The sequence below is a fragment of the Vigna angularis genome, chromosome 9 (genome assembly GCF_016808095.1).
Source record: "Vigna angularis cultivar LongXiaoDou No.4 chromosome 9, ASM1680809v1, whole genome shotgun sequence".
NCBI lineage: Eukaryota > Viridiplantae > Streptophyta > Magnoliopsida > Fabales > Fabaceae > Vigna > Vigna angularis.
In genome coordinates, this window is record NC_068978.1 from 28,874,646 (window position 1) to 28,891,215 (window position 16,570).

The 16,570-nt window shown below is 28.7% G+C and overlaps 1 protein-coding gene and 1 long non-coding RNA gene across 3 annotated transcripts; one reads left to right on the plus strand and one right to left on the minus strand.

Annotated features, from left to right (window-relative positions):
- Positions 1-1,793: 1,793 nt before the first annotated feature.
- LOC108347351 (uncharacterized) lies at positions 1,794-4,099 on the minus strand. Its single transcript, XR_001833871.1, has 3 exons — positions 3,940-4,099; positions 3,720-3,793; positions 1,794-1,870 (listed from the first exon to the last, which is right to left on the minus strand). It is a non-coding gene; the product is annotated as an uncharacterized LOC108347351 (long non-coding RNA).
- Positions 4,100-7,730: 3,631 nt separating this feature from the next.
- LOC108347162 (uncharacterized) lies at positions 7,731-13,917 on the plus strand. Of its 2 annotated transcripts, none has more exons than XM_017586313.2 (7): positions 7,731-8,358; positions 9,281-9,430; positions 9,643-9,747; positions 9,829-9,873; positions 11,610-11,958; positions 12,045-12,234; positions 13,155-13,917. In XM_017586313.2, the coding sequence occupies exons 1-7, from the start codon at positions 7,776-7,778 to the stop codon at positions 13,788-13,790; spliced, it is 2,058 nt and encodes a 685-aa protein (XP_017441802.1). In that variant the 5' UTR covers positions 7,731-7,775; the 3' UTR covers positions 13,791-13,917. The 2 variants fall into 2 exon arrangements, with proteins under 2 accessions (XP_017441802.1, XP_017441803.1); XM_017586314.2 differs by having other exon boundaries at positions 9,643-9,714.
- Positions 13,918-16,570: the final 2,653 nt, after the last annotated feature.

The window sequence follows — 16,570 nt, forward strand, 5'->3', positions numbered from 1 at the left end:
GTATCACCATGTTTTTTAAGGTGGCGTTGTATTCATCCTATAGGTGAAGTTGAAAGCTATTTTGGTATTAATTATGTGTTTTATTTTGAAACAATTTCATATTTTATTATGTACTAACTTAAATGTGATGTTGATGTGTTTTATTCTGGAACAATTTCATATTTTATACGTAATATAATATTTAATGCACTCGGTATTTTGATCTAAAGATTTATTTGGATTTGGTTTAATTTTAAGAATACTTAAAATGTGTTTGAAATATACTAAAATTATTTTTAATTATATTTTCGCAAAAATAATTTATCTAATCCTTGAGTTTTATTGATATTGAAACTCGTTTAAGATGCAAACTATTGATACAAACTATTTTTCTTTCAATGTTATCATCCTGGAATCAATTAGATGAAATAGAAAAGCATATTCGAGGAACATGCCACAACACGTTTTCTATAAAGTGGAGATTGTAGAATATAATTTATTACATGATTTCACATTACTTTTGAAAAAACATTGTTAATTAAAGTGGTTTGACAACCTTTAAAGACAATAATCGTCAATTATTTATTTTGGAGGGTACGGTTGTCTCCAATCTTAGAGGAAAACAAGATCCTATCCAATCCTATATAAAAGAAAGAGAAATAATGTTTCGGAAATCTATTTTCTTATATCTTATTAAAAAATAAACTATCTATTAAATCTTACAAAATGAAAGAGATTTTATAAAATTTAAAAATTTGTATATATAATACGAGAAATCAACTAAGTCTTTATGAAAATATCACTTGAGAGAATAATAGTTTTATTAATTATAAGTAACATTTCATAAAAGTAACGTATTACTTAACATAATTCATAGATATCTGTTAAAAGGTATTTGATGGTTTTTTCTTTTATAAAATTGTCAAAATGGATAACCCACTTCCTGGGTTAAATTGAAAATCTCATTTAATTAAAAAATGTAATTTTTTTTTAATTTTTTGTTTTTCTTCAATATATTTTTTAATATAAAAATTGAAACCAAATTCTAAAATATTTGAATAATAATGGCAATGAAATTATGTATATATAGATATAGACATATTGATCAGAGTGTATATAAATTGATTAAGAAAATAATTGGAACACACAAAATAGTGAAAACAGTGATATGTTGTACATTATGCTGGTAATTTGTAGGATTTAACTTATTTATGGTGTAAATAATATAAGAATGATGAAATAAAGACGGTAAATGATGAGAAATATGGGTGTTAATGGAGGGATTATATATATAATTGAAAGTGTTATAATGCTCCAGTAAACTAAATGCCAAAAAATCGTTAATGTCATATGCTTATGCTTGGAAGATAATAAAATTGTTTTTATAAAGTGGGAATCGTATAAATTCACATGATTTGACAAAACTTATTAAAGTGATTTTGTACGTCCTTAACTTTTCAAAAAAAACAAAGTTAATTCACATGATTTGGACAAAATCATTAAAATATCTTTTCTTTTCTTCTTTAATGAGGATAAGGTTTGTTTCGTGTAGCTTATACTAACAAAAAAACAATATTTAACGTCTATTACTTTATATTTTTTTTGTTGCAAATGATCTCTATTACAGAAATAACACATGTATTCTTTTTCTTTTTTATAGGAATTATATAATATAAGACGTCATCAAGTATAATACGATAAAACAGTTAGGACAAGTGATTAGGGCAATAGGATTACATTTATCCTTCCAAAAGAGTTAGGAAATTAAAACTTAAATTACAAAAGAGTAGAGTATTTCAAAAGAATAGAAGTAGGTAAATCTATAAGTTCCTAGGCTACTCAACACCATTGGCACCCTCTAGCTCCTACTCCACAGATGTCTTATCTCCCTCTGTTCACATCCAAGTGGATGATCATCGCAAAAAAAAAACACAGACAAAAAAGGCACAAACACAAACAAACAAGGGTGAGCTAGTTATATAAAAATCATACAACCCATATCAATTTAACATTTATATAAGCATGTAACAATCAAGTATTTCAAGCATGCAAGGATCATAACACAATACAAACTAGGACTGAATGCATTATCTTGATACCAATGACCGACCACGTGATTTGACCATCCGGACTAGTATGAAATGTCAAGTTCCAGGGGTTTGTGCACTCGGGTGATGTAGTAACTGGAAAACCATCAGCTGCCACCTGAGGTTAGTCCGTTATAACTCACCGAAGAACCTATGGGCTAGGACCTCCTGCTATTCTCACCACATGACTCATCACTCTCTACTTGAGCATGGATGATCATTAGAATGTCAGGATAAACCCCATAAGGACACTCCGCCCATTCATACGGTCAATCACAACAACCACAGGGCACCACCATGTAACCTCCCTTGAGGATCATGGAATTACGTCCATCAACCATACTTATAACCAACCGTGACCCATATGAAACCATATACATATAACCTTTCACTTTTACATTGCATACAAACATATACATAATCTCAACAATATACATTAACTCAATCATCACAAGTTATAAAAGTAATAGCTCCATAAATTTAATCTAAATTTCTCAATACCAAAATCTTTATAATTTATTTCCAATGACTAAACTCCTATACAATATATGTTACAATAATATTAAGTGACGTAATACCCTTCAAGCATTTATAAAACACCAAAAATTAATTTAATATTACGTATATATAATATGTATATATATAGCCACTGCATGCACCAATTTACATATATAATATAATATATACTATATAATATGTTACGTATATAATATGTTACATATATTTAATATATATACTATGTTACGTATATATAATATATATATATATATATTAATAATATAATATATTATGATACGTATTATTTCCGAATAACTTACAATGTTCCCTTAATTATGAAAGGGCCTGTTAAATTATTCATTACCACAGAATGTTTGCTCCCAACCTCCCTTCACTACCCAATTGGTCACCGAAGAGGGTTCAGATGTCTGAACACATCAGACTCACCTTCGGCGCTGGCACATATAACTAGTCACAACTGACTGGACCAAGCCAGGGCTGCTCTATGATCAGGGATGTGTCAACTCAGGTTTTTAAGTCCCCTCTATCCTACCAACAAGGAAAGACTCTCAACCAGTTTTAATTAATTTATTTAAGTTACCTAAACTAGTTTGTTGTGCTTTAAACCTCAAACGCCCAATTTTTATATTTTACCCCCCTCTCACAATACTCTGAAATAATACTCATGCATCCAAGTACTACCCAAATAATGTTAATTAAAGTCTCACCCAAAGCCTTTCCAAAACATCATCAATCATAGTCAATAACTCATTCAGAAACAATTAGATTCATCAAACAATGCACAGGAAATAAATCATAGGTTCCCCTTTACGCAATCAAGCTCATACCAAGATCAATTACATAAGACAGCAACAAACAGTCCCAACAGTGCATCCTTTTATCAATTAACATGCATATATTTTATAAAATAAATTTACACAAAATAATTAGCTCCCCTTACATCAAACAGTTCCAATTATAGCAATCAGTTCATCAAACATTCCACAAGCCATCAATCACAGTTTCATAATTTCAACACATAACACCCAATATTTCTTAATCGTAACAGAAAATTTCAAACAACATGCCAATCAAATTATCATACATACAAAGCATATAATATTAAATCAAATAAACATAACCAGCTCCCCTTACCTTGAAGTTGAGCAGTCTAGCACACAACACAACTTTCAACAGTATCCTACCCTAGGAAGAACTTAAGCAGTGCCCTACAACCATCACATTGGTGATGAGAACAACCCTTAGAGCTCAAACTTGACAGGAATTGGAAAGAGGATAGTTCTAATTGCACAAAAGCAGTAGAACCATAAGCCCTAGATTTCGAAAATAGCGGAGAAAAGAGGAAGCCACTTACCGGCTGAAGAACGTAAAACCAATCGGATGGTTTTGAAGCTCTCTACGAGACGGTCGCTAGGGTACCACCTAACAGAACATGCAATGACTAAATCAGTGTGGAGGCTAGAGAGAAGGCATAAAAGAATTTGGGAAAATGAGTTTTAGAGAGAGAAAGGAGAATTGGCAAATGAACTTCAGCTTTTTCTTTTTAGGAGAGCCCCCTTACCAAGGTCATGAGTCCAAATTGCTAAAGGTTTAACTGCCACAATTAAGTCCCAATAACCCGGATCCAAATTTTTAGGTCCTTACAATATCAAAATCAAGTAAAATGTGTTCACCATAATGATAGAGTAATTCAACATCACCTAACGTCTATTGGTCTTAAGTTAAATTACAAATTCAAATATATTGTAAAGAAGTTTAAGGGCAATATTTACAAAAATATCATACATTTTTTAAGTCAAATTTTACTACCTTCAACACAAATATAATCACATTATAAACCTCTTTTTACACCTGTGTTAGATGTACAAGAGGATAATAATGTAAATTTGTAAAAACTATTTTACTAATTCATTTTAAAAGTAATTATATATATATATATATATGAAAATCTTTCGAAATTATTTATATTTTATTTTGGAAATATTAATAAAATATAAATATATTTAGCTTTTGAAAAATTAAAACATATTTGTTATGTTATATTTAATAGGATTTTAATAAAACGATTTTGAAAATAATTAGATTTACTTATTTAATTTATGTGCTTCCATTAAATATCTATACGCTCCTCCTTTTCTGTGTCCATATTTTTTTGTTATTTTACTTTTTATATAATAAATTTTAAATTAAATTAATTATTTTACTATTTTAAATAACACTTTTTTAAAATTTAACAACTATTATATTTGATTTATTTTTTAAAATTTAACTATCTTATTAAATAAAAAAACAATTTATAAAAACAATTTTTTTCAAAAATAAATAAAATTCATTTATAATAAAAATATAAAGTTTATTTATATTTATTTTTATAATTATAATAACAATAATAATTTTATCATTTTTTATTACCATTAAACAAAATTGACACACATGTTCTCATTAGTTTTTAATAATTAATATATATATATATATATTATTTATATTATTATTACTGACTTGAGAATTTTAGAAATATTTACATATAATCAAAAGAACTTGACTTTAAACCCATTCGTTGACCAGTAAAGTCACTTTAACATTTTATATTTTAGGATTAATGTTTTTGGAGGACTCTATTTCTCGTATTTTGAAAGTTTTCAATTGAGTCTCTATTTTGGTAAAATTGAATTAATAATGTTTTTGATGTTAATTGTTGTAGACAGTATTAACTTTCTTGCAATGTGGCGTGCTGAGGTGTCCTTTAATTACGACGTGACACAGTATGAGGTTATTACGTGGATATTTATATCATTTAAATTTTAAAATACGCGGATTGATGACAGAGGCGACGAGAGTCCGGCGGAGGCGTGGTGGGACGCGGCAAGGGCGCGTTTCTTCTTCGTCCCTCCATTCTGATTCGTGAGGCAATGAGGAAGCTTCCTTCCCCTCTTCCTTTTTTGATTTTGATTGGGTTTTAGGTGTTGTGATTTTTGCGAACTGGGATGATTGTTGTTATTCTTTTCTGCAAATGCATTTTGAAGTTTCACTTGCGATATTGGGGTTAGGGTTCAGACTGAGAATGTTAAGGTATTGAGTTTGGGGATTTTTTTTTTGGGTTCTGTTTGCACTTACTTGCTCCACGAAGGCAAATTTCCTTGGATGTGCTTGCCTGAAAATGATGAGGAAGAAGCGACTCTGAACGATGATCTCGCGCTCAATCGTGATTGCATTTTCTCTGATTTTGGGTCTTTGTGTTTTCTCTGGAAGGTGTGAGTTAATGGTGGTGAAGTAGTGTCGCGCCACAAATTCTAATTTGCATTGCAGGTTCGCTTGAGCTACAATTGAGAAACCATGATTGTGCAATTAGGTTTTCAATTTGGGTTTCTGTTGTGTTTTTGGATTTGTAGGTCTGGTGAACGGAAAAACTCGCGAATGGCACTTTCACAGCGGCGCTTGGTGGCGATTTCTGGTATGCAGGTCCGGTGGTGATTTCATGGTGGCGGCTTCAATGGAGTTGACATGTGATTCGCGTGGCTGCCATGAAGAAGATGATGGAGTAGATTCTCGCGCGAGAAGTAGATGCGTGATTCTGGGTACTGTGGTTTGATCTTCTACAGGTTGCTTGCGATTGACCAAGGAGGAAAGTGACAAAGGACTTGCGACGGCCATGGAGGTTCACAGTGAAGGTTGAGGGGACAATTGTCGGTGAAGATGGCGGTGGCGGCACATAGTAGCTAGGGTTTGGAAATTAAGGTTTTTGCGGAGAAGACATAGATGAAGTGGCAGGAGGTGTGAGGTGGTATGTTCTGGTTGGTTAATCTGTGCCACGTCATAGTTAAATAACACTTCATCATGTCACATTGCAAGAAAGTTAACATCGTTCACAGCAATTAACGGCAAGGACATTATTAACTCAATTTTACCAAAATAGAAACTCAATTGAGAACTTTCAGAATACAAAGACTCAATTGATACGAATCTGCATAAATAGGGACCTTCGACATTAAACCTATATTTTATTAAACCTATATTTTATATTTTCACCAACTATAGAAAAAATTTAAAACTTTTAAATATAAAATTTTTTAATTCAATTTTTAATTTTAAAATAACAATAACTTTTGACTGTCTTTACTAGTAAATAATAAGTGTAAAATATTCTAAGCTTAAGGAGTTCCACTTCAAAAGAATCATATCGAAATGTTTTTAGAAATGGAAAATCAAATTGAATTTTTGACAGAAAAGGAATGAAATTTAACAGAGCAAATAGTATTAAACAAAATTAGTAATTATAAAAATTTTGTTATTGATAATTTATCTGTTACTTTTAAGAAATTCTCAGTATTTCGTGAAACTAATTGAAAAATTCAAATTCAAGATCACACACAATAAAAGAGAAGATATATAGAAAAGACGGTTGTTATAACTTTCCAGCTTTCACATTTATACTCCCAGTCCACATCCATTTTTGTTAAATTTTATTTTATTATTAAACTTGATTCGATATTTTTTTTTATTACATATATAGTTGTTAAATAAAAATAAAGGAAGATGTGTGTTGTAAAGGTAGATTCTTTCTAAGAAAAATCTGCAAAAAAGAATAAAAATTAAAAGAATAAAGAAAAGAAAAAGCATACAAAAGTACTAAGCGTCAAAATCTTCACTACCCTGATATAGTGTACCTTTACACGTTTCTAAGCATTTGAAATGACGTTTAATTTGGCAAACACTGGAATTAATTTAATAAAATGAAACATAATTAAAAATGCATTACACTAGAGAATTAATTCTTTTAATATCAACTCTTTCATTCTTATTTCTTATATATCATGTTGTGATCTCTAAAACAATGGAGATTAAAAAAAACACTATTCCAAAGAGTAAAATATTAGGTTTGAATTTTATTTTCACTGAAACATGTTTAATTCTTTTCATCTATTTTTGAATATCTATTTTTGTATATACAATTTTATTATGAAAACAATAATAATAAATATAACTTATTAAATCATTTTAAAACAATTTCGTAATTATTAGTTATATTTTAATTTTTAATATGTAAAATTCTTATTTGTCACATGCACAATTCTCACATTATATATTTATACTGTGGCATGATTCTCTCTGTCGGAAAAAAATACTCAACTATATATATATATTATGTCTATGTGGAGAGAGAGTGAACTTACATATTCCAAGTGATATAGAATGAGAGAAATGCAGGCACTAAAGAATGGAGAGTTGAACAGAATGGAAGAAACGAAACTGTTTTGTGAGGAAATGAAAGAAGCTCAAAAAGCAGCCATGGAAAAACGGTGGAAAGATTTCAAGAAAAGGATGATGGAAAATCAGGGAAACATTCTCACGCAGTTTGACCTGTTAGGGAACAACGCGATCCATGTTGCAACTCGCTCCCACCCTGAACTTCTGAGAGAGATGATAGAAATGGTGCCCGTAGCAGAAAGGTGGCATGCTTTGTGCAAACAGAATGGTGAGGGAAACAGCGTCTTGCATGAGATCGTGTTTTCCAAAAAGGCGAAGGAAATGGCTGAGGTTGTGTTCAGATTTGAACATCAGTTGCTGCCACAAGAAATGGAGGAGCAGAGGCCATTGCTAGAGCTCAGAAACAACAGAGGAGAAACCCCTTTGTTCGTCGCTGCCATGCATGGAAAGCTCAAGATTCTCAAGTATATGGCTAAGCGTGTAGAAGCTATGGACAATCTTCCAAAACATTTTCGTCGATCTGACAAATACAACGCTCTTCATGCGAGTGTCATTGGCCAGCATTTTCGTATGTCTTTCTCTTCTCTCTATACTTGCGTGTCTGCCTGTGTTTCGAGTAAATTTCTGATACCTTTTTGTTTTTACTTGAGAGCGTGTCTCTAGTTTCAAATAAAGTCACGTTAGTAAACTTTTACATTTATGTTAGTTATCTTGGTACCCTAAAATCTATTCATCATTTCATGAAAAAGAAAACTTCTATGTTGTTATAGAAATCTTCTATATTGTTTCAGTTTATGGTTTTTTTTTACGTATTTAAGCAAAATTTAGACAAATTATTGAAATAGACAAATTAAAAAAAATTATGAAAATAAAAGAATTTTGTAATTTATGTCTAAAATTTATTTATTATATACTATTAAATAGAGATTCCACGACTTATTTATTTTTGTAATTTTTTTAAATTTATCTAATTTTGTAATTTATGTCTAAAATTTGCCTACTTCCATAAATTAAAAAAAAACCCAATTTATGCTATGAACTAGTTTCACATCTTTAAATGTTATATTTTTTAGAATATAAATTTTCAATTGGTATTCATCAAAATTTCACATGGAATAATATAAAGAAATAGTAAAACAAAACTATTATAAAAGTAAATATTTGATTTGAGAGGGATTATTGCTTGAATGTCCAGATAACTTAGATAGTTTTATATCATGATTTGTAATTTTTGTCAAAAACATTATAGTTTTTGTTAGAAAAATAAAAAATCGCAGTTTTTGTTAGAAAATATGGATAAATATTTACAGTTTTTATGAAAAATTTAAATGGTTAACTATTGCCGTGGATGTAAGTCCTGAGTCATTTTTTTTATATGCTTTTATTCAAATCTGTTATTGGTGCATTTGTGTGGAAAGAGATTATTTTTGTATTGTGTAATTTTCAAGTTACAAAAATCTCAAAGTTTATGTGTATTCTTTGTTGGATAGATGTTGCAATTTGGCTGCAAAGAAAAGATGAAACACTTGCTCTGGAGAGAGATGAAAAGCAATTAACAAGTCTTCAATTACTTTCAAAAATGCCACAGGTTTTTCGGAGCCATATTCACCTCGGACTTGTGAAGAGCGCCATATATATCTGTACTTTCCCTATCTCTGTTTGTAAAGTTTATCATAATGCTATACATTTGTAAATAAGTTTTGCTCTTTTTCTGTTGCAATATATATATATATATATATATATATATATATATATATATATATATATATATATATATATATATATATATATATATATATATATATATATATATATAAAAAGTAATGTTGGTGGGTTATGATTTGTGTTGCAGTGCTTCCTGATGAATATGATAATGATGATGAACACTGTCTTTTGTTTAAACAAAAGAAGGATGAAGAAAATGGTGAAGAGAATGAACCTCAAATCTGTAAATCTGGTAGTAGTCTAAATTCTATTCCGTTTTTTCTAAAATATTATTTGTGTTTATTTATAACATTAGAATATATATAAATTTCAGCCGTTTCAAAGATAAACTACAGCTTTTGGAAACGTTTGGCTAAAGGTATTTCTTTCAAGCTTTGTCGTATTCCATTATTTTGAATCAATCATTATTCATTTTTACCACAAATTTAGTACTTTACTTTAAACAAGCAATATTCTAGTTAAAAAAAATTCTTTAAATTTAATAGAAGTTAAAAATTTGAAAAAAAAAAGACTGATTGGATGGCTATAAAATGATGATGAGAATTAACTAATTAGAAAGGGAAAAGTTAGAAAATATAAAATTGATTAAAAAAAACTGATTTGTAAGACTTGCTATAATATTTAACTAATTACACTTGAGAATTAAAATTGTAAAATAAACTTAATTGATCGCTCTCATAATTCTCATAATGTTCTATTTATAAAAATAAATTGACACAATATAATATGATAAATAGTCTAACATACACACAATATAATCATGATAAATAGGATAGACACAATATAATCATGATAAATATGATAACCCTAGATACACTATAATCATGATAAATAGAGTAACCTAAATACAATATAATCATGATAAATAGGGTAAATATTCTAACCATTACACCGAAAAGTTATAAAATGTAAAATTAATCATCAAAAGCTAAGTATTTATTTTTGTATATATTCTTTATTATATTAGTCACTAAATTAATCGAAAAATAAAACATAATCTAAATTTATATTTCATTATTAGACTTAACAATAAATAATAATTTAACGACATTTAATTTTTAAAATAATTTCAAAATTAATCTATGTAAACTAAATATATTTTCCTCTAAACAAGTTTATATTTTTAGCATGACAACAACTACTTATCCTATTCACATTCTTTGTTATTGCATAAATTTGCATCATATTACTCAAAGGTTCCATTTCTCAGTTAACCAAACATATACTTGATTTCATATTAGAAAATGAACTTAAGTTCTACAAAATGATTTAAACTCACTTATATACTATATAATTTGATTTAATTTTTGGAATTTCCAACATTATTCCCTTACATTACAACTCAAATGTAAGACTAGATATCTATGGTGGTCCAACAAGAAACAAAACAAATAGATCCAAGTGATAAATTTTATTAAGATAGATTCTAACATAATTTTGATATCATATTAAAAAGTGAATTTTAAGCTTAACTCAAATTTACAAAAGCAACTTATAAAGTAATGGTTGAATCTATTATATACTATAACTTAATCTTATCCTATCATGTAGAATTTTCAACACTTTGTATGTTGTACATATATATTTTATTTGATTGTACATGATTTTTGGAATAAAAGAGTAGCAAATAAAAAAATTCCATTGGTGCATAGTCTTCTTATCCAAGAAAAGGATATTTATGCAACTAAAGAAAATTTTGTTCTTTTCTGCAATTGTCCATTTGCCAATTACATCAACATTTAAATATGTTGGAAATCAAGTGTGAGTAGTCCCATGTTAAGTAAAAATAATAAAGTTAAACATTATCTAAGAATAAAGACCCATTAATCCATTACTTTAAGATTTTTGGTCAAAAATAGTATTAATCCCTTATATAATTAGGTTCGGATCTCATAGACATTATGTTAAAACTCTACAAAAAAAAACACATAATATTAATATTTTGCCGATAAAAGTAATGTAATATTAAATTGTAACTAACATGTTCACTTTACTAATGTATTGATCTTTATAATCCTTTACCAACTAGTTATATCATATATTCCACCAATTATTTCATTATGATAAATTTTTTGTTTTGATGTTTCATTTCAGAGTTTGAAGGAATTGACCACATGTGGAAGGAAAAGAAAAAACATAAGTTGGCTGAACAACTAGCAAGCACTTTAGTAACATATGACTTATCATGGCAAGTATCAAACAATGAGTATAATAGGACATTGTTGATTACAATGCCACGTGATCCTTTGAATGTGGCAAAAAGAAGAAGAGTAAGTGTACAGAAAAGGGAAGAGAGGCGCAAAAACACTGAAGAAAGACCAGAACGCCCAGCATTGTTCATAGCAGCTAAAACTGGAATTGTAGAAATTGTTAAAACGTTTCTTGAAGTGTATCCAGCCTCTATATATCATGTCACTAAGAATAAGCAGAACATATTGACAATGTAAGAATGGATCAAAAGTAGTACTGTTATAACAATTTTCTTTCAATATTGTCATACTTATTTTGTTTAATGTAATTTATGCACAGGGCTGTTAAGTATCGACAGAAGAAAATCCTTAAAATAATAGAAAGAACAGGTACAATGGAATCATTGGTTGGTCAAATCACAGATAAAGGAAGAACTGTCTTGCATGAAGTTGCAAGAATGGATTATTACAAAGCAGAACACTTAGCTGGAGTGGCATTCCATCTACAAGATGAGTTGCGTTGGTATGATGTAAGTACTTTTTACAACTTCACATATATATTTGGACACTATTAATTTAAAAAATTATATTTTCTATTAAATTTTTACTCTTGTTCTTCTATTATATCTCTTCATAATATATTGATAAATACTGATTTTAATATTTAAAATATATTTAAAACCCTTTACATCAATGTATTTTATAAAAACCTCAGCAAGACAGCATAAAAAAAACCCCATAAATTTAAACTCTAAAATTTAGTCACTTGACTCAATCACATATCAGCTTATGGTTTTATTATTATTATGTACAAAATTAACTTTTTATTTCTCTCCTTTTAACCTATTAAATATTTGTTAAAATTATAAAAATAACTTTAGTATATGAAACACTTTTAGAAAAAAGAAATAGTTTGTTTTTTATTTAATTAGAAATAAAAATTTGAATTAATTCAAGTTCATTTTGTTAAAGGACCTAATAAATATATATAGAAAAAAGTATATAGTGTGTGGTATGGAAGTAGGTTTCATTAGAGTTTTATTTATATATATATGTTTTGCATCACTTTATTATACTATTATCATCTCAACAAAGTTAGTAACTTTAACATTTACTCATCACCTAAAGAATGTCAACCCATAAACAAAAGATAAAGATACCAGGATAATAAGAATATTAGACCAAAGTCATGGAATTTGGACAAGATTTAATTAAAAAAAAAACTTTTTCAATATAGGGAGGTAAATAATCTAGTGAATTTAGATCCTTACTAATATTTGGATTTCCTAGATACCATCACACTTATTTCTTTTTCCAAAAACATGAAAAACCTAAAATTCTATATCAAAAATAAGATATTTATTTCATATGTTTCTTATATCTATGGGGATATCTAACCTTAATATACTTGCAATGAATAATGAGTAGAAAGTAACTATTGTATTTTCAGACGGTGAGAAGATTCACACCTAAACATTACAACATGCACTCTGACATAGATGGACACACACCAGAAGACATGTTAGAAATTGAGCATGATGGAATGCTTAAAGAGGCACAAAAATGGTTGAAGGAAACAGCTCAATCATGTTCCACTGTTGCTATTCTGGTTGCCACAGTTGTATTTGCTGCTGCATACACCATTCCAGGTGGAACTGAAAATGGCACTCCTGTGTTTCTTCATTCAAGTGAGTTTCTCTTTTTCACCATCATGGATGTTGTGGCTCTTGCTACCTCACTTGCTTCAGTGGTGGTCTTCCTTTCCATTCTCACTTCTCCATGTGAGTTATGGGATTTTCACAAGTCTCTCCCAAGAAAACTGAATTTGGGATTTGCTTTGTTGTTCTTATCATTGATGACAACAATGCTTGCATTCAGTGCAACCATGTTGTTGACCATTCGATTGGAATGGAAGAATTGGACTTCCACATTGATATACAGTGCTGCTTTCTTTCCTGTTACTATTTTTGCAATCATTCAGTTTCCTGTTTATGTGATGGTTCGAAGCATCACCAAGCATCTTTGGAAGCAAGTTAAGAAGGTTTTTCCAACAAGATTGATTGAACACTGTATGAGTAACTGTTGATGTTATTAGCATTGGATATACACAAGAACACATTGTAAGAGCTTTTAACTTTTGTTTTGAGTTTGGTTATACATTTGGATTAATGATGTATGATTTAAAAATTGTTAGGATTTGAAATTTTTTATATTTACAAATTTATGCATTTTTTTTTTCATATTCTCATTAACTTGATTTTTGTTTAAGTGTAATTAACTGGACTAAAAGCAATGTATTGTTTGGTGATTATTTTTCAATTTATGTTGACTAGAATTGTTTTTTAATAAAAATATTTTTTGTTAAAATTATAAGAACTATTTTTATTGTTGCGTGTCGGTAATATTTCTCATTTAATAAGATATATTTATGTTTTAGATTTAAAATGGATAATTTTTCATGACATCTATTATTATTATTATTTTGTTTATATCTACAATAATTATTCTTTTTATCATTAATACTTTGTCAATATCTACAATCTTAAATAGTTCTATAATAAGAAGTATAATGTTTTTATCACGAGTGTAAAAATGACATTTTATAACCTACAAAAATAATATATTATAACATAGTTACTGAGCACATAGTTGTGGGCGTTATATTATGTCTGTGCATTTTATAACGTAGCAGAAATTTATGTCATAATATGTTGAACATATTATAACGTAGTTTCTGAAGTCCGTCATAATATGTGCAATTTATTATGACAAATTTTCATTCGGTTATAATAGGGCGGAAGAAATTATGACGTAGAAGTTTTTGTACGTTATAATATGTAATCTATTATTACGTATATATTTTTGTACGTTATAATATGTGATCAACTTATCATGACGTACATTGTTTAGTACATCATAATATGTGTTTTTTTTAAAAGATTGATTATTACATTTGACATCCAATGAAATTATAATAATATTCCTATATTATCATCTCATCCAATCAATTTATAAACAAATTATATATAGCTTGATTTTGATGCTTAAACTTAATTAAATAGAACCTAATATTCATACTCATTTTCATCTACATCATATCAATAGCATGATTAACAAATAAGTTATAACTAACAGAGCATAGATCGTCACTAACATGCCTTTAGTAATGGTGGCAAAATGTTCCTTAAGATGGATTTCAGAAGTTCAAGAACAATTGCTATATTGGTTCTTGAATGTGTTCAACGTAAGTGCAAAACATTCCACAACGCCAAAACAACTTAAACATCAAGATTCTATTTTCTCATTCACTTTCCCTCTCTCATCATTTTCAATTTTCTCCTTGTTATTAAAGTTTTTAACGGGTTGGTCTGTTGTTAATCTACCGTGGGGGAGACTTGGACAACAAAAGGTAGTATATTTGTGTTAGGATTGACAAAATGGTCAATTTGATTCATTTTGACTTGATCCATAGTTAACTCGTCAAAAACAGATTGGTTTAGACTGGTCTGTCAAATAAAAATGAGTCACTAATAACAATCTATCCTTCATTCGACTAGTTGACAAACCAAAAATGGTGTTGTGGTGGCTTATGTGTACAGTATGTTGGTAACGATTTAGACATTATAAAAAATGACCAAATTAAACATAAATTATAAAAATTGAGCCCACATTAACCACTAAAAAAATAGTCTCACATTCAAAAATTCAACAAAAATAGAAATAAATAAAAAAATTTAAATCATATATATATATATATATATATATATATATATATATAATCATAATTTTTCCACTCTTAGAAGTCTTTTATAACTTTGAAACATATCCCTATTTTGTTTCATATTCTTGATTCATAATTTGATTCATCTTAATATTTTATAAAAAAGAGTTAAATATAAAAATTTACTTGAATATGAAAAAAATAAAAATAAGTTTGAAAAAAGTAAACAGTATGTTTGGTCCCTTTTTATAAAGTAGACTTTTAAGGTCAGGTGAGAAATAGAACACATCTAAAATAAATGTTGGTTTGTTCATGTGTATCTTTCCTCTTCTTTCTTCTTTTTGCATGTGTCCTACATTATGTTTCACTTCAAATGGCAGTGTTTCTTCTGCAGTGTGTGATTTTTCGATAAATCAAATCTGTAATTTATAAAGTATTTGTTTCTTTCGGTTTCTCCTAAATCGGATCTCTTGCTATGTGATTCTTCTGGGAATCGGATCTGCCATTTATGGAGTATTTGTGATTTTTCTTTTCTTCGATATTGGGTGTGACACCACTTCCATTTTCACTACAAAAATTTAATTTTAAAATAAAAAGATTTTAAATTGACGGAGATGCAGTAAAGACTTGCGGGAGTGCAAAAAGCAATCCCTATGATATCTAAGGTAAACATTTTACAAAATCAGTTATTATGTCATCGGTTTTTATTCATGTGTTGAAATCTTCAACATTAGGATAGATTCTTTTTTTTTCTTGAATATAAAGCTTTGGATAGATTCTTTGGATGATTCAATTCAAAATGTGTATATTAAGCAAATGTCAATCGAGAACATAACCTTATACTACTAAGAAACCAAATTGAATAACTTCCCTAATATGTACTAGTTTCTGCAAAATATGACCATCGTGTATTATAGTTTTCCTTTGTGCAAGTACCCTTGTGCGCTCATGCTTTCTCAAGCAAAAACTACAACAAACGGACCAGATTTTGGAGTTTGTAACAATAAGTTTGGATAAGAAATTTGTGAAAATGAACCACACTAAGGCCTTGTTCACTTGAGTGGATTTGAGGGAAAGTGATTGAGGGGATTTGAGAGAATTTAAAAATAAATTTTTTTGTTGATTATTTGAGTGAATTTGGAGGT